Source organism: Epinephelus lanceolatus, chromosome 9 (genome assembly GCF_041903045.1).
Source record: "Epinephelus lanceolatus isolate andai-2023 chromosome 9, ASM4190304v1, whole genome shotgun sequence".
Lineage (NCBI taxonomy): Eukaryota > Metazoa > Chordata > Actinopteri > Perciformes > Serranidae > Epinephelus > Epinephelus lanceolatus.
Window position 1 is genome coordinate 16,584,842 of NC_135742.1, and position 19,555 is coordinate 16,604,396.

The following is a 19,555-nucleotide window of genomic DNA, read 5'->3' on the forward strand; positions in this document are numbered from 1 at the left end:
TTGATTGATATAATCCAGCTTGGGTTGGTTGTGCAACCCAGTGCTGGGTCAAACAAGGACGACTCCAGTGCAAGTTTACTTTGACCCAGCGTGTTGGTTTATACAACCCAGTGTACGGGTAGTTGTAAATCTTTGTTAGGTTAAGATAACCCAGTTTAAGTTATGTGTTTAAAGGATTATGCTCTTGTTTCTGCATTTATTCCCCCTATTATATATTTATATTACATTACAAGCCAAGTTCCACAGTGTCTGACATATTTCGACTCCTTCATCCTGATAGACTTTCCATTCATTTCCATATTGTGCAGGAAAAAATTCAACTTTCAGAAATGTTAAACTTACATAAGTTAAAAGCAATGATATCAACAAGTTGAAGTATCTTTCCAAATGATCTGTGTATTTCAATGCCCTGATCACAAAATAAATTGTGATATAAAATGTCAAAGACTGACTTTGACGCTAGTATGTAGAAGTGAGTTTGAAGGTTTGAAAATACAAATCCATCATGGAAGTTGTGCTCCTGGCTGCTGTTGTGAAAAGATTATTAAAAATCCCTTTTTGATCTATGATAGGCATTTGGAAATATATATTTGTAACATGTCTGAGAGCTAAGGACTTGGCCCTGCAGAAGCCATCTTAAATCTCCAGTCCTCTGTTTCTGCTATAACATATCCATCTTTCAAACAGCCACTGAGTATTAACCCCCTGCAGCTATTAGCTGAACCAAACAGACATCAGTGGAGAGCAGTTTAGATAAAGACATCTATGAGATCTAAATTCAATTTGAGTGAAGCAGCACATTCTCAAAGTCATTTAGGTTTATACCCTAGTTAGCCTTTAAGACCATGTAGTCGTGTAGTTGCTAAAATGTGAAACATTTCATCTCTTAACTGAAAAATCAATTCAACTCAACTTTATTTGTACAGCACCTGTCATACAAACATGCAGCCTAAAGTGCTTCACGTGGCAAAATTGGACACAGACAGTAAAATATTAAAAAAAGCAAACCAACCAACACCGAACACACTTACAAAAAAGATGATTAAAACTTCATAGGATAAAAAGAGAATAAATACATAAAGACAACAGAATAAAAATGAACAGGAGGGAAAAAGAAGGCAAAAACCAATAATATTCAGAGATAATGAATTCCACAGTTTAGGGGCGTAGAAACAACGACTACAAAATGAAGCCAGAGCTTTGTATCACTGGTCTGAAATACCGGTGATAATAGAATTTCATGTCACAATTATTCTGGCCAAAATAACTGTGATTCATGATATTGTCCTAGTAACCATCAAAATATTCTTAAACTTCAAATAGCACTAAAACATACTGGAATCACTTTACCTTATATTTTACTAAAAGACCAATACTTTATTGCTTTCATCACAGATAGGACACACCATTTTTTGTGAACATACTTTTTATTGAAAAACAAATAATCCAACAATTTTACTAAACCAGGTTTGTCAACTGTTTGAAATGGCTTTTTTGAAAGCGTCTTTTTTTTTTTGGTAGTGCAGCAGTGTCTTTGGGACATATTCAGAATTATCCAGATAATGTAAATTCACCTGATCAACCTTTTTGAGTGTACCACGATCCACAGTAAAATCCTCCCATCCCTTGTGTGAATCTAACAGTACTTCTCCCCCCTTTTTATACTTCCTGTCCAGGTGACCCAGTACCTTCTGGATAAGACTCTCATCATGGATGAAGAGACGCTCTATGATCTCTCGCTGAAGATCGAGCCCAGGCTTCCTGCCTGAGTTCCAGCTGTTTGTGGCCAGTGGGAGCCTGCCAAACCTGGACCCCCAAGGGCAACACGCCCATGTAATCTCATCAATCAAGAGGAAATCGGGAAGTTTTGAGAGCGACATGGAGACGAATATGAGAGCGATGCTGACTGAAGTGAGCGATATGTTTAGAGTCAAGTGTGAGGACAGTTGAACGAGCTTTTGCAAGAGACTCAGAGAGCATGAGAAGAGGACAGGTTGAGAAGGAGTTGGACTGATTGTCTTCGAGGAGAACAAGAGGAGAGGGTTTTGGTTGCATTGGGTTTTGAGGAAATGACATGTCGCTGTTTGCGCTCATCATTCCTCGGTGGAGAGTGTGGTGCGCATGACATCACACTTCCTCAGACAGCCCGAGAGTGCAGGAAAGGCTGAGAGCATGGAGCAAGATACAGTGGATGTAACAGAGATGTAGCATATACAGATAGTGTGACAGAGAGAGATGTCTGAGCTCGTGTCTCTGTGCTGTTGTCTGTGTTCTGTTGCCTGTGCATTTCCGTGCCATGTCCTGGAGCAAAGAGCCCCCAAAAAAAATGCTTTCTGTCATGATGGTCACTGCATAAAACTTGCATGATTTCAGCTTGGGATGTAACTGTCTAAATGGCCTTCAACCTGACCCCTGACCCTCAGCTTAGCATGCTTCACTCTCACCGGGGTGACTCTCTAAGCCACTATGCATCCTCAGTGGGCTGGGTACGGCAAATACGCCTTTAAGCCTTCAGATATAATATAGAAAGATACTAAAAGATACTATAAAGATAATTTAAAGTGGAAATTTGGTATATTTTAATAAAGTGGCTGATTTTTACATTGATAAAAACTGAAATATGTATTTAGTCTTTGCCTAAAGACGTCCCATGAGAATGGAAAGCTTTCTAAAAAAAAAATGTCCGCATGAATGATACAAAATTAAAAACTTTATCAGTGCCTTCCATTAGTCAATTTCCCCCCAAATTGCCAATTTACAAGAGTAAAGTTTTATATAAATCCTGCTTAGAAATCTTAAGATTCCTTTAAAAAAAATTAGACTGTAGTTTCACTCATTCAACTTCTTTTTATCAGAAAATAGGTCATGTAGACTCAACAGTAGCATGTTAGTGTGAACACAGTAAAGTCATTGCAGCAAATATCTCCCTCTAGTGTTTAAACATTGTTATATCCTCTACTGACCCAAAGCTTTTGCAGCGTTTGTGTGCAGTTTGTTTGGCTTTTACAAATTGTCAGATACTGACATGTGTAGTCAGGTCCCAGTGTGTAACTCTTGGATGTAGGCTGGGACAGTTTTTGCACTCTCTAAGATGTAGCTTCGCTTGAGTGACAGTATGATCGTTATTTACCATGCTACTTATTTCATCAGATACTGTATTTATGTTTGTATATAGTGACTCCACACATATCACATGATTGATGAAGAAATACTTTGAATTGTTATGCTGTGAATATTGATTTTTTTTTATTTGTCTCTTGCATTTATGTTGAGTTCTAGTTTTGCATCCCTTGTAGTGCGAGAAATCTGTATAACTTTATTCAAAAGAACAAAAGAAAAAAAAGATGTATTTTGAAGGTTTAAAAAAATGTAGCATTTGAATAATCAAAATTTGTTTTCTGTATTGCTGTTATGATGAAACCTAGTTGTCCTGCATGCACACAACAGCTGCATGTTGTGCATGTCTGACTGGACGCTCCCTGTGCGTTCTCCCTCTGCTTCTCTATATTTATATTGTCTCTGTAGCTGTCGGGAGGCTCTCTTAAAAGGCATAGAAACAATATTTTGTCCATCTAATCTGGCACATTTGTCTCATAGTGTAGCTCATAATGTCCAGCATAGTCTTTAGGCTATGTCATCTGCAAAACAGCCTGTTGTTATGAAGTAGCAGTGTTGGAAGTTTTGCAGGCCAACTTTCCTCATAAAACAATAACCTTGTTCCAGATTGATTAGAGGAAATGTTTTCAGGCTTTGCTTTTCGAAAAACGTGTCCTTCGCACTGCGTCTGTAATTTTGAGTGTCTGTTTCACACACAGGTTTGGGAAGACAGGATGCTATGTTTGTATTGTAATATCATTTTTGTGTATTTGTCTGCATTTTTCACTTGTAGGTCCAGGGGAAATAAATTCAACATGCCTTATGTGTCTGCGCATTTCCTTGAACTGTTCAGTTATTTTGATGATATTAAGTTGCTTCTGCTTCCTCTGGCAACACCCTCCTTTCAGTTTTCAACATACCATAGGGCTCTTACAATCACCCGTGCATCGACACTCTTGTGACACAACCCTCCAGAGGGGTCCAGGGGCATTCCTCCCAGAAATTATTTTTTAAGACACTTAACAGCTAAAGAAAACATTTTAGAGCATTTTGAAACAAACACCTTGGAGCAGTAGTTCTCAAAGTTTAATGACCGAGTGTTGGTCATGGTATGGAGCCAGCATATGATCGAGGGCCTCACAGTAAAGGTGAGCACACACTGACTTTTCTAGGACAGTTGTTTTAATTGACATTTTATGACATATACTGTGACTTTTTCATTACAATGATATTGTATTCTATCAGTTTTCATGCTGTACTATGACATATTTGTCACATTTTCATGACAAACTGTGATATGACTTTTTATTACATTTATATGACATACTGTACAATCACATTTTTTATCATATTTTTACAAAATTCTATGCTATGACATTTTTAAATTACATTTTCTATGACATTCTATACTGGGACTTTTTCATCACATTTTTATGAAATACTATACTATTTTTTCATGATTTTGGACAACATACTATACTATGATGTTTTTTCATGATTTTGGACCACATACTATACTATGACTTTTTTTCATGATTTTGGATAACGTACTATACTATGAATTTTTTTCTCATGATTTTGGACGACATACTATACTATGACTTTTTTTTCATGATTTTTGACAACATACTATACTATGACTTTTTTTCATGATTGTGGACCACATACTATACTATGACTTTTTTTCATGATTTTGGACAACGTACTATACTATGAATTTTTTTCTCATGATTTTGGACAACATACTATACTATGACTTTTTTTTCATGATTTTGGGCAACATACTATACTATGACGTTTTTTCATGATTTTGGACGACGTACTATACTATGACTTTTTTTTCATGATTTTTGACAACATACTAAACTATGACGTTTTTTCATGATTTTGGACAACATACTATACTATGACTTTTTTTTCATGATTTTTGACAACATACTATACTATGACTTTTTTTTATGATTTTGGACCACATACTATACTATGACTTTTTTTTCATGATTTTGGACCACATACTATACTATGACCTTTTTTTTCATGATTTTGGGCAACATACTATACTATGACGTTTTTTCATGATTTTGGGCAACATACTATATACTATGACGTTTTTTCATGATTTTGGACGACGTACTGTACTATGACTTTTTTTCATGAGTTTGGATGACATACTATATACTGTGACTTTTTTTCATGATTTTGGGCGACATACTAAACTATGACGTTTTTTCATGATTTTTGACAACATACTATACTATGACTTTTTTTTTCATGATTTTGGACCACATACTATACTATGATTTTTTTTTCATGATTTTGGACAACATACTATACTATGATTTTTTTTTCATGATTTTGGACAACATACTATACCATGACGTTTTTTCATGATTTTGGATGACGTACTGTACTATGACTTTTTTTCATGAGTTTGGATGACATACTATATACTATGACTTTTTTTCATGATTTTGGGCGACATACTATACTATGACTTTTTTTCATGAGTTTAGACGACATACTATACTATGACTTTTTTTCATGATTTTGGATGACATACTATACTATGACTTTTTTTCATGATTTTGGACGACATACTATGATGTTTTTCATGAGTTTGGACAACATACTATACTATGACTTTTTTTCATGATTTTGGACGACATACTGTGCTATGACTTTTTTTCATGATTTTGGACGACATACTCTATATTATGACCTTTTTTTCATGATTTTGGACCACATACGATACTATGATGTTTTTTCATGATTTTTGGCAACATACTAAACTATGACATTTTTTCATGAGTTTGGACGACATACTGTACTATGACGTTTTTTTCATGAGTTTGGACGACATACTGTACTATGACTTTTTTTTCATGAGTTTGGACGACATCCTATACTATGACTTTTTTTCATGATTTTGGACCACATACTATACTATGATGTTTTTTCATGAGTTTGGACGACATACTATACTATGACTTTTTTCATGATTTTTGATGACATACTATACTATGACTTTTTTTCATGATTTTGGACCACATACTATACTATGACCTGTTTTCATGATTTTTGACAATGTACTATACTATGACGTTTTTTCGTGGTTTTTGACAACCTTTCATGATATACTTCACAACGAGTTTTTTAAAATCACATTTTATGACTTAGTTTACTTTGACTTTTCTACTAACTTTTTTGCCATACTATACTTTTCCATTTTTTTCAAATTTTATGACATATTATACAATGACATTTTTATTACATGTTTTACGACATACTGTACCATGACGTTTTAATAGAATTTTTATGGCTTTCTTTACTTTGATGTTTTTATTAAATTTTTCAATGACACACTATACTTTTACTGTTTTCATCATGAACAAATATATTATGACTTTTTTACATTTGTACAACATATTATTGTTTGACATCCTAGAGGATACTATACCCTGACTTTGTTATGACTTTCTATGACGTATGTGTAAGGACATTTTTGAAATAGACTTTTTTAGAGACATTTTATTGTGTGACTTTTATTTTGATGGCATATTATACATTATACATATTTTAAGGGGGAGATATTTTGAGAAATTTTACAGCAAAGGAACCATTTTAAAGCATTTTGACACAAAAAATCTGGGATGTGTCCCCTTCAATATGTATTTAAATTACGCCCCAGTAAATTGGGGTAAGTAATGGGGTAAGTAATTGAAATACAAATCATCATTTTAAGAGGTGAAGAATTCCTTTAAGTCTGGAGGTTATCAGACAGAGTCTCTACATCCTCTACAAAGTCTTGTTTGAGTACTGCTGAATGGTTTTGACAGCCTCTGTCCTGAAGTTACAAGCCTCAGTAGTTATTGTCATGTAGTGTGACCCAGCACTGTGGGCATACTGCCACTCTGTGGTCATGACCAGCATCACCTCTTTGTGCACCAGTAAAGGCATGACCCTTTATACATCACCTGATCTCATCCCTTCTTGTTTTACTAAACTAGCTCAGTCTTACAAGTTAAACGATAACGTGCAAAAACGTTTGCTTCTTTAATCTCTACTAGCTATGATATCAAAGTGAGGTTTAAATAGAAAAATAAAACACTTGAATCCAGTTTTAGTATCAGTTAGTGCAACAGCTGATATTGTTTGCTGCAGTAAATAATGTCAGAGTGAAGGAAAGGCAGAGAGACTCAGACATACCAGACAGAGTCAGACATAAGTGTGACTTTTAATTTTGCAAGTGTTTGCAAGGTGATAAAGTCATCGTTCCAAATGTTCTCCATGGGATGTGACAAGCTGGCAGAAGGGCAGGAAGCTGAAAGGTGGCAGTTGTACATTGGAAGCATTTGTTTCTCTGTGGGAGTTTTACAGCAGATCAACCAACACGACTCCTGTTTCTGACAGACAGATGGATAGCTAGCTGAAGTTTACCACAACACTGTGTGTGTGACATCTCAGCCCTTTCCAGTCAAAGGCAGCAACTCATGGGCTTTGTGGAAATTTGTCATACTGGACTTGTTTGTTTAGAAAGCTGAATAAAAATGTTCCTTACATTTAGTACAAGCATTAGGCTACTCTCCACATGTTTGTGTACTATGGTGCCCCCTTGGGAAATTTTTGCTTTTGTCAACACCCATGTCAGTGCTGAAACTGGACTTTACACTTAGCGATACAAAACAAACGTGACATACAGGAACATTTTCAAGAGGCTGATATATTCTGAGCAGGGTTGATATTCCTGTAGACAGACAGGTGAACCCAACACTTTTTGGTCAGGAGATAAGTGCATACAATACACTCATACTTAAGTAGAGCTAGTGAAGGGACAGTAATGTTTTTGGTGCCTTCTTTTTGAGCCACAATACTAAATACTAGTGTAAAAACTCCAGCTGAAGTGTCACAGAGCACCTGACCTCGTAATCCCTTTTCTGCTCGCTATATTTAAGATGCCACTGATCGGTGTGGGCGGTAACTTTACTGACTTGTCAAAGGTGTCAGAAGTTACCGCAAGTGGTGCTGCAGCTAAGACTGATTTAGGAGCAAATATTCTAAAGATGTTTCATGAGCAAAAAGAAGAGCACATGAGAGAAAATGATAAAAGCCTCCTGTGAGTTTGTATTCATGTGTATGTGTGAGCAGGCATGTGTTTGAGTGCGCGTGTGAGGAGGCAGGTAGACATGCTGACTGACAGTAGAAAGAGGATTTTCTGTCTGTTGCTCAGTGAGAGGCTAATCCCAAAGCAGTGTCCCCATCTCTCTGATCCCATCTCTGTTCTTCAGTCTGCTCTCGCTCTGCACATTGAGCCTCTCCGGACTGAGCTGCAGGAAACACAGGGGCCCTTCGCTGCCTCCGCTCTTCAGATAAACCTCAGGTGAGTGATGGACTCTCTCTCCTCGCATCTCGGATCTTACTCTTGCAGCTCTGTCTGTGTTTCCTACCTCCTTATGCACACATGCCTCCCATTGAAAAATATAGAAGCATTTGTTTGAGAACAATATAAATGTGTTTATAAAACAGAGTATGCATACAGAGCATTTCATAGCATATATGCATGATCCTCAGCCATTTGTTTTTCACTTGCTCCATGGGTGAACAGTTACAGCACACTGTACAGTCTACACAGCAGCCTCTTGCATTAGGGGCCTCTTAATCTGCCTGATATTAACAGGGACACAGCCACCTGTCCACAACTGGTCCTCTTTATGTTGTCCGTTTCTCAAATATCCAGCAGTGTCTTCAGCATCTAAGCCTCACCATTTATCCCAACATGTTAATCCCCATTTCAGAACGTTCTAAAGGTTCAGGTGCCTCTCTTCATTACTTTCCCTCTTCATTTAATCTTCTAGTCTCGGTGAGAATCCCTCTAATCCTAACATTCCCACCCTCTTTCTTACCCTTAAACCTGACCTTAATGTGACCCTTAACACATCCCACGCTGCCCCTCACTTCTTTAGATTTTCACCACCTTCCTAACTCCTTTGCCTTTCCAAGTTTTTTTTCCACAGCTTCTCTCCAACTCAGCTTTCCTTCACTTCCTGTCTCTCTCTCTCTCTCTCTCTCTCTCTCTCTCTCTCTCTCTCTCTCTCTCTGTCATCCTTTCCAGAATTTCTTTGACTACTCCTCAGTACTTGGCTGCTCTGTCTCTATTTTCTCCCTGCTTGTCTTGTGTAAGATCAGCTGACTGACCCAGGATGTCAGAGAGGGTCATATGTTGTCTGGGGCCGATGCCAACTCTAAACTGGCACATCAGCTTAACCTCACCAACTGCTACTATCAATACTGCGTGTGGGTGTGTGTGTCAGGTGGCTTTGACCCAGTGCTTGAGACAGATATAGAATTTGCACCTATATTTTGGAGAATCTTACAGAAGTGCTGTAATATGTATTAATATTGCAGTTTATGATGCTATTTCTATAGCTACTGACAGGTGTTATAGGGCCAATGACATATTATAATATGGCAGTATCTCTCTTAGTATCCAATCACAAATCATCTGATCACCTGAGCTGGTGAATCTCCCAAGGCGACCAATCAGAAGGCTTCAGTCTGCTTCTCGAATAATCTCATCACACAGACTGCAGCAGTATCTGTTACTTAAGCATTTGATGGGTTAATGCAATTAATAGTTTAGTCTGGGTTTGTACCTGTAAAGATCGGTGTTCTAGTTGTAAACTTAAAAACCTCTTCCACCTCCCCAGGATGTCCATGTCCTCAGCTGACATTCCTATTTTTCAGAGGCTGTAGGGGGCAGAGTTTTAAAGCTAGCTTGCTCGCTAGGGGTTCATTTCAAAGTTAGGCTCATTTTTGGTGAGGGAAAAAATTGGGATAGCCATTTCACAGGTGTCCTATGACCTCTCACCTCAAGATATCTGAATGAAAATCAGTTCTATGGGTAATAATGATAATAATAATCTTTATTGATAAAGCACTTTTCAAACAGAGTTACAGAGTGCTTTACATGTCAATGATTAAAACAAGGCATGAAAACAACAACTTTTAAAAGAAGTGATAAAAACACTTTAGTGTATAAAAACTGAGGAAATAAAAGACAGTTTAAATGAACTTAAAAGTCAAGTAAAATCAGGAAAGGCTCTCCGATAGAAGTCTGTTTTAAAAAGGGACTTAAAAAGAGATCTCTGACTCAGCCGACCTGATTTCCTCAGACAGACTGTTCCAGAGCCTCAGAACCCTGATGGCAAACGCTCTGTCCCCTTTAGATTTCAGCTGAGCCTCTGGAACAGACAAAAGACCTCTGCCCAAATATACCCTGGAGTGTACAGTACTAAGAGGATGGAGATATAGCTGTGCGAGGGACATAGTGGGAGCCAGTGTAAAGAGGCTAAAACTGGAGTGATGTGATCACATCTCTTGGTTCTGGTTAAAAGCCTGGCAGCTGAATTCTGTACAGTCTGGAGTCAATTAATAGATTTTTGATTCAGGCAAGAAAAGAGGCCATGCAGTATTCTAGTAAAATTGCCTCTGTGTCTCAAGATGGGAAGATCATATTTCTGAAATATTTCTAAGCGAATGCAATGTTATGCATTATGCAGTACAATTGTGTTTGCATAAACTGGGCATGACTAGAAAGCTGAGACTCTTGGATTCAAGTAGCCCAGTTTTATTCATACTGTATGTGAGACCATTTTTCAAATGAACATCACTGTATAAAGTGACCCATTATGATCTCTCGGATAATCACAGCCTCATGAAACTTTACACCCACAAACTACAGACCTGGAGCATTAGGAGGATGTAGCTTTCATAGATATATTGACAATAATTTTCTCAGCAGTTTCTAGAATAGAAATGCTTGTGCCATTTAACGGTAGAAACATGCAGTTCTTGCAGAAATCTCCAAATATCAAGTGTTTTTGACACCAAATGACAGCATGGATTTTTCTATGGTGTTTCTCAAGGTCTTGGTGATTTAAGGTGGTATTTTGAGTGGATTTTAGTCAGTTTTTGATCAATCCTCTGGCAGTAAAAAAGATTTACATTTAGCACCAAATTTATGTATCAACTCAAAAATTGCTGCAACAACTTATGAGACATAAATGAGCAAAGAAATGCAGTCATATACTTCTTTCGTAATGTTCAGAGCCCCTGTACACTCTAAACTTCCAAAGTCTGAATAAGTGCTTACCTAAAACACAATGTTTATAATTTATTTATGACTACAAAAACTTAACAGTGCTGAGCTGCATCTCAAATCAATCTTTAGACTCTTAGCTCTAAGACGGTGTAACCACTTCATGTGGCAAATTCTGCTGACCTGCTATCTCCCCCTAAAAATCCCCAATCCCCCCTCAAAAAGACAAAAATCCTTAGTCTTTGGTAGAGAGAGGGGGGTGGAGGAGGTTAAGATAAATGTTGGGTGGCTGTGGCTCAGAGGTAGATCAGTTCCTCCAGTAGTGCATGTCAAAGTTTCCTGGGGCAAGATACTCATCCCCAAATTGCTTCAGATGGTTGCTCCATCGGTGTGTGAGAGCGTGTGAATGGTTGCTGAGTAGCAGACGGCACCCTGTGTGGTAGCCTCGGACACCAGTCTGTGAATGTGTGTGCAAATGGGATGAATGTGACAAGTAGTGTAAAAGCGCTTTAAGTGGTCAGAAGGCTAGATAGGCGTTATACAAGTGCAGGTCCATTTACCAGTGTTGAACTGCAACAACTAAAGCAGAATATATTTCAAGTGCTGCAGCATTGTGAATAGTAATTAGAATACAAAAGCCCAAACCACTGCTATTTCAATTGTGTATTTATTTACTTTAAATGAAATACACATTCATGTTTAAAGGTTGTACAACAAACACTGCCACAGATTGTTGTGTAGCTGCTTTTCTCTGGCGCTCTGCTTCAACAATCTGATTCCCAATTATCAGCTTTCTCTGAATGCCATCGGAAACATACAGGATGCTGCAGTTAAGTTCAGGCCCAGTGTGCTACAAAGTAGAGCAAATAAACATAAGGACATAACAGTGACATTTAAAACTACTTAATGAGACCATAACCAACTATTACCAGAAGCAGCATGGATATTTACATGTTGGTATCCAGTCAGTTACAGAGCTTTCCTACAGAATGTTACTGGATTCAAAGGTGTAATTTGATCAACAGATAGCACACTATGCTAACAGACTGGAAAGTGTAATTTTAACCTTTGCCCTCTGACCTTCACCAGGTAATAACCAGGATCCCGTAACCATGGCGAACTCTTTCACCCGCATGATCTCTGGCCGTAACACGGCTGTGATTCTGGCCAGCATGGGAGCTGGCACGCTGGCAACTGGATACCTCCTCAGTGACAACACTGGTGCTGCTGGTTCTGCTGGTGCCAGTGCTGAGAGGAAGAGGTGCTATCCGCCCAGGTACGTGTGTGTGTGAGTGTGTGTTTGTGAGGTGTGTCAATATCACCCGTGTAGCCAATTTGTCAAATGATACTGTTTCCTTTAAAGAAGGGTTAATGGACGCATATCAGTGAGGCTGTTTACTTCTAAATGTTTCAGGTTCAGGATCTGATACAGCCATGATACAATACAGGCCTGATAAAAATTAAATGTCAAGAAGGTATCTGTTTGAAATTGCTTTATGTGTACCTCTAGTTTTTTTTTCTCATGTTTGTGTACTATTTTGTGTTTTAAATTACGTCAGCTCCGTCCTAGAGAAGTCAGATGGATTTTATCTGTTATATTCATTGAATAATTGTTCCTTATGATTTATAAAATTAGTTCATGTTAATAAAAAGTTTCTGTGGTACACCTAATGTGTGTTCTGTGTACTAGAAATTGTATTATGTGTTATATCATATGTTTATCACAAAGACAACTTATATTATCAACTGAAAATTATAAGGGGGTAACATAATATTGAATAAAGATATATCATATCTGTATCATATCATATATCATACAGATAATTATATAATCTTGTATTCAATATGACAAAAATCATCAAATACTTCCTTCATGTGTTATATTATAAAACTAAGACATTTTGTGTTGAAAAAATTCAAGTCATCAACTGCAAAAAGTGCTTTTTAATAAAAATTTAAAACACTAGGAGGTTGGCCCACTACAAGGTTTAATTGTCAAGATTTTTAAAATATATTTCCTCAGCATTATTGAAGAGTAAACATTAAAAACCAAAACAACAAAAGGTTTTGAAAATTGCACGATGCAAAGTGAAACTTTGTGTTTTTCTCACTGCTGAATTTCAACCAGACTGTGACTGTCACCAGAAACATGCCTTTAACTCTCATTGTTTTTATTGTAAGTCACATCAGCATGATTAATCAATGGACAACACCAAAGGTACAACAGTACATGTTTTTATATGTATTTAGAAAACTACAGACATTCATACTACTGAAGGACCTCTCCAAAACTTAAAATATATCTCTTGAAAGGTTACAGAGTACTAAAACAGCTTTACTAGAACTGAGGCTTCTTTGTCCAAACTCTAAGTTGGCTTCGTTCTACAGCTCTGATTTCCCTGACCTGAGGAAGCACAACAACTGCATGGCATCAGCCCTGACTCCAGCCATCTATGGACGCCTGAGAGATAAAATAACCCCCAACAACTGGACCCTTGACCAATGCATCCAGACCGGAGTGGACAACCCAGGACACCCCTTCATCAAGACTGTGGGCATGGTAGCTGGAGATGAGGAGAGCTACGAGGTTGGAGTTTACGTTTGCAGTGAGTTTTTGTGTCTTCAGTCCTAAAATGGGGGAAACTAAATGCTTGATTTTTGCCGACAGGTGTTTGCTGAACTCTTTGACCCTGTTATCAAGGACAGACACAATGGCTACGACCCTCGCACGATGAAGCACCCCACTGATCTGGATGCTTCCAAGGTTACACCTACATTTCTTCTCTGCATCATATGGCCTTGTCCCTCCATCACTTCCTGCATCCACTCCCACATACAATGACCTTATACTTTCTCCTCCTCAGATCACTTCAGGAATGTTTGATGAGCGCTACGTGCTCTCATCTCGTGTCCGTACTGGTCGGAGCATCCGTGGACTGAGTCTTCCCCCTGCATGCACGCGCTCTGAGCGCCGTGAGGTGGAGCGTGTGGTTGTGACAGCTCTGTCTGGCCTGAAGGGAGACCTGGCTGGTCGCTACTACAGCCTGGGAGAGATGTCTGACAGAGAGCAGCAACATCTTATTGATGTTAGTGCCTAGTGACACACACTCCCACACACACACGCATAGTCAAGGCTCTGAATTTTTTTTGATAACCGTTGCCATCTAATGTTCCCATGAATGTTCCTCTGTCCCTTCACTGGCCAATCAGGAGCACTTCCTGTTTGATAAACCTGTGTCACCTCTGCTCACGGCAGCTGGGATGGCCAGAGATTGGCCTGATGCTCGTGGGATCTGGTAAGATTAGGAGAAACTTGGCTGTAAGTTTAGTTTAGCTATAGTCACTGCATAGTTTGCCTAGCGTGCTGAGAAACATTGTTTTTTAAGAGATGTGCCTCAGAGCCATCACTAGTGGTTGCTTTGTGCTTGGGGCAACTGGATTTTTAAGCTCAGACAGTAGTAGAAACACAGATATTGCTGCTAATGTGTGACCATCTTAATCCCATAACTTTTTTTTAGCAATATAGCTGAGTCTTATTTACAGACATTCACCAATTTGTGAGATACAAATGGTTATTTAGGAATGTAAAAACAGATTATGTAGAAAACACTGTGCCATTGTTGTAAAGCGTAAAATCGCCAGAAAACAACAAGCCGATTCAGACTTTAGACTAGAGTTTAGCATGCTTTTTCATTAGCTTTAGTTGAAGCTTAAAGGAATACTTCACCCTCATATTAATCATTTGTATATCACTTACTCACCCCGTGTTACCTTGAATTTGTGAGGAAGGCTTTGTTATTCTCACATGCCCCCACGTTGAATGAAGAATCCAAAAACTGAGAAAATTCTTGATGAATGGAAGCAAATGGGGGCTGCATTTGATAACAGTAAAACTATATCAAAACATCTGTTTACAAACTTTTACACAACTCATGCAGTATAATATGTGTATTCCATTGAAATCCTGCCTCCCACATTGTTGAATGACCAGAGCTCTGCTATCGCTCACCAACGGCTGTTGCTTCCTGGCCAGTTAACAAGCTGAGAGGTGGGATTTCAATGGATTACATAAACAGAGTTCAAACGCTTGTGCTTGCCCAGGTGTGCGAATTGTCCGTGTGTGAGAATGTTTATGTGGAATGGATTTGAAAAGTGAGGTTTTAGTGAAAAGGCATGTTTTTGGGAAGCACTGGCCATACAACTGGGTAATTGAGACGTACAAGTTGTGTGTGAGTTTGTAAGCGGATGTTTTGATATAGTTTGATGTTGTTAAATGTGGACTCCTTTCACTTGAATTTGCCAAGAATGTTCACCGTTTTTGGATTCTTCATTTATCATGGATTCATGAAAGAAACACAAAGTTTTCATAATGAATTCAACGTAGCATGTGATGAGTAATTGATATACAAATGGTCATTGTGGGGGTGAGGCATTCCTTTATATGACGTCTTGTAGACAGCCACTTGCTGCATGGCAACTAGTGGCACATCAAGGGTGAATTACATTCTGTCAGCAATGCTACCGCTGTTAGCTAAAGTTAGTCATATGCTGGCTTCCTAAATCGGTACTTGGCCATAAAAACTTAGAGCACCCTTGCTTTGGCACATCACTGATAGTATCTTGAAAATGGCTCTTGCAGCTCCTCTAAACACAAACTAATAGATAATTTAATTTCCTGTTTAATGCCTTTAACAGCTCTTCTGTGGCGATAAAGCTTCATTCTCCTCTGCAAATTCAAAATATCTCTTCTCATGCTTCTCTTCTTCCTTTACCCTCTTAACTCAAACTTCAGGATCATTTTCTTTCTGATAAAGTAGTGTTGCTCTGACCCTCACATCCTCACCTGTGCCTTTGTAGCCCACGACTGGCCTGACACTGTGGGCGTTTTCTCTACTGAATGATTCAATTGTATCAGCAGATTGGTACCAACATCAGAACCCAGCTTTGAATAGAAGTTTAATGCTGCCCTCCTGACTGTCTCAGGCACAACAACGAGAAGAACTTCTTAATCTGGATCAATGAGGAGGACCACACAAGGATCATATCCATGGAGAAAGGTGGAAACATGAAGAGAGTGTTTGAAAGGTTCTGCAGAGGTCTTAAACAGGTATGCACATCTGTCTCTTCTTGTACCTCCACGGTTCCGTGTGGATTTTTAGAATTGTTGCCTTCAAGACTGTAATAAACCTAAAATATAAAAACAATATATACAGTCTTTTCCTGTAACTTTTAGGTGGAGCAGCTAATTCAGGAGAGAGGTTGGGAATTCATGTGGAATGAGCGTCTGGGCTACATCCTCACCTGCCCATCTAACCTTGGCACCGGGCTCAGGGCTGGTGTGCATATTCGCCTGCCCATCCTCAGCAGGGTAATGCAGCTGAACACTTGGTTCAGCCTAAACTACACATATTCCCTCCCGCTTAAGGTTCATGTCTAAAAAATGATATTTGTTCATGATCCAGGACCCTCGCTTCAAAAAGATCCTGGATAACCTGAGGCTACAGAAGAGAGGCACAGGAGGCGTCGACACGGCTGCTACTGGAGACACCTTCGACATCTCCAACCTTGACCGTCTGGGCAAGTCAGAGGTAAACACTTGAAGAGGAAGGCAGCAGCTGAAGTAAGAGTAGAAATGAGCAGCAGGCAAAGAGAGACAGTCAGACAGAGGACAGCAGACATCCCAACAGGTGTGTGCTGTGAATAAGTGGACCCACTGCTGTTCTTTAATCTGTAATCCAGGCAGGGATGTGCCAGCTGAGGTTAAAAGACCTCTGTCTCCTTAGCTGAGCCTTTCCTGCTGCACTTCCTCACAGGCTGTGGTGACGGCCTCCAACAGGCGCTATCAATCAAAGGCTGTTAAAGGTCATAGATAGTTAAGGTCAGGGTTATGGTGTGGTTAGAGTCTGCCAATCAGAAGAAATCCTAAACTCAGGGAGCTTAGGTCCCCTAATGTTAGCTGAATTTGCCAATGCTTCCAGAAGTCAGCAGGCTATGGAGAGGAGGGGGGATGATACGGGCATCATGTATGCCAGGTAGTGGACAACACACAGCTGAGAGTCACAGAGAACTTAAACCAAAAGACAGCTTCTAAACAGACATGGCTACTGGCTCTCAACTACCTGCCATGCAAAGGAAAGAGTGCTATTCTAGAAGTAGTCGGGTTCAACTAATCATATTTACTGACAGTAAGTAGAAGCATTTCGTAAAACTCTTTAAAGGTGCTGGATGTAACTCTGGAGAAAGATAATTGATTACCAGGTTGCCAAAAACTGATGCTTTGGGTTGGCAGTTCAACCCCTGTGTCAACCTCCAGGACTAAAAAATGAAGCCAACGCAAAGTGCCAAAAAATTGAGTTCCGCAAATGGCCACTTGGGGCTGGCTCCAAAAGCAAGTCAGTCCCCAAAGGTTTTTGTCTCTATGTGACAACTCCAGAGGCATCAATTTTTATCGAACTCATCTGTTTATATTTTATCTAGGCTTAGAGATATGCATAGTGAAGGGCATGGCCGCTTTTAGTGACAGGTGGGTGCCATCCGTTGACCAGTAGCTACCACAGTTGGTTAGGTAACGTCACTGGGGTGTAACTTCAGATTCACACTGTAGGCTTAACTGTAGTTTTATTCTGTGCATTTTCAGTTCGTGAAAGTTTAGGTCTCAAAAAAGTCCCTTTGGGAATTTGGTTGTCCTAAAATATCCTCTCAGGAATCAGAAATTCAATTTCTATGTTGCCTGTTTTTTGCAACTAAAAATTAGCATTAGCATTATCACAACCAACCATAGCTGTAAATGCGCCCAGCTAACCAAGCTAGCAGCTAGATAAAGGGATATATCCGTCCTCTTGTCCACATATGGTCACTTCTGGCTCTGAAAATCCAAGATGGAGACGGCCAGAATGCCAAATTCAAGGCTTCAAAATGGAGGTCCATAAGAGTTACAATGCCTATGTTCATTATTCTATACGGCCTGCTGTCGGACTGAACCACCAACCCAAAGTGTCAGTATTTAACGACGTGGGAATGAAACTCAATTATCAACTATCTTTCCCCAGAGTTACATACAGCACCTTTAAAATATTAAAGAACATGATTAAACTAAATTTTGCAATGAAATGGGGAAAAAATGTAAAATACAAAATGCAAAGTCAGTAAAATCAGATTACTTTCATTTTTCTCTTCTAACTGCACATTGTGAATGGTTTAACAACTGTCCACTTTTGACGTCCAAAAAGACAAAACAGAAGTATACGCACACTGCTAACTGCAAATGTAGCGAAGTTAGGCTAATTGTAGCTAAAAAGTTACTTACTGGGTTTGAAAGTATACTCACTGTATTCCAACAAAACCAGCTGATTTCAGTTGTTTGCTTATATAATTCTTATAACATTAAAATAAATCCTGCAGACTCTTCAGCCTCAGTGACACATCTTGAAGAACAATTGTGTTAGCTAAATATCAGGATCATACTGCAGTTAATTATTTGCATGGATTTTATTTCAAATGTAACCTGAACACACTGATGATGAGATTTTTGACACTAGTTAACATGCGTCCACAGGTCGAGCTGGTACAATTACTGATTGACGGCGTAAACTACCTAATTGAATGTGAGAAGAGGCTGGAGAGGGGGCAGGACATCAAGATCCCCTCCCCCATCGCTGCGTTCAGGAAGTGAACGTCACTTCTGCTGGGAATCCTGAAGTAGAGCAGGCGCTCCAACCGCTGGTTGTTAAACTGTTGGTCTTACAAGATATTCGTGGCATGTATAGCGCTGTACTGACTTACATGCACAATAAATTACATGTACACAAATTCTAAACACAATAAACTCCTCTGATGAACCGAGTTGTATGTTGGTGATGTCACAGCCTGTGGTGGAAAGCAAAACATTACCCAAAACCTAAAACATCAGAAAGAACTAAGCTTATCAACAGAGGAGGAAAGTAACTAAGTACACAGTACAGTACAGTTACACAAGTGGAGTACTTATTATAACTTTGAGGTACTTGTACTCATTTCTAGTTTATGCTTTGTACCTTTACCCCACTACATTTCAGCAGGAAACATTGTAGTGTGTACTCCTTGACTATCTGACAGCTATAGTTACTTTCTGTTAGTTACTTTTCAGATTAAAATTTAACTCAATTCATTCATTTTCCGTAACAGCTTATCCTGTAAGGGGTCATTGGGGTGCTGGAGCCTATCCCAGCTGACATTGGGTGAAAGGCGGGGTACAGCCCGGACAGGTCTCCAGACTATCACAGGGCTGACACATAGAGACAGACAACCATTCACACTCACATTCACACCTACGGACAATTTAGAGTCACCAATTAACCTGCATGTCTTTGGACTGTGGGAGGAAGC

At 39.0% G+C, this 19,555-nt stretch overlaps 2 protein-coding genes across 5 annotated transcripts in view; both read left to right on the plus strand.

Moving 5' to 3' along the window:
• rasgrf2b (Ras protein-specific guanine nucleotide-releasing factor 2b) overlaps window positions 1-3,931 on the plus strand; it is a 75,090-nt gene extending 71,159 nt beyond the window's left edge. For all 4 annotated transcript variants that reach the window (XM_033620087.2, XM_033620088.2, XM_078170617.1 and 1 more), the window contains one exon: window positions 1,677-3,931. In XM_033620087.2, the coding sequence (XP_033475978.1) occupies window positions 1,677-1,769 (93 nt within the window). In that variant the 3' untranslated portion in view covers window positions 1,770-3,931. The remainder of the gene's footprint in view (window positions 1-1,676) is intronic.
• A 4,447-nt stretch (window positions 3,932-8,378) lies between these two features.
• Window positions 8,379-19,029, plus strand: LOC117252009 (creatine kinase U-type, mitochondrial-like). Its single transcript, XM_033618633.2, has 10 exons — window positions 8,379-8,473; window positions 12,281-12,467; window positions 13,580-13,778; window positions 13,860-13,955; window positions 14,056-14,277; window positions 14,402-14,487; window positions 16,175-16,298; window positions 16,425-16,559; window positions 16,654-16,779; window positions 18,747-19,029. The coding sequence occupies exons 2-10, from the start codon at window positions 12,304-12,306 to the stop codon at window positions 18,861-18,863; spliced, it is 1,269 nt and encodes a 422-aa protein (XP_033474524.1). The 5' UTR covers window positions 8,379-8,473; window positions 12,281-12,303; the 3' UTR covers window positions 18,864-19,029.
• The last annotated feature ends 526 nt before the right edge of the window (window positions 19,030-19,555 follow it).

Excerpts from the sequence above, each read along its gene's own strand:
- LOC117252009 (XM_033618633.2), top strand. The coding sequence starts at position 12,304 with ATGGCGAACTCTTTCACCCGCATGATCTCTGGCCGTAACACGGCTGTG. Across the intron at positions 13,779-13,859 it reads GAGATGAGGAGAGCTACGAG|GTGTTTGCTGAACTCTTTGA; the intron begins GTTGGAGTTTAC and ends TTTTGCCGACAG. Across the intron at positions 16,560-16,653 it reads GCCTGCCCATCCTCAGCAGG|GACCCTCGCTTCAAAAAGAT; the intron begins GTAATGCAGCTG and ends TTCATGATCCAG.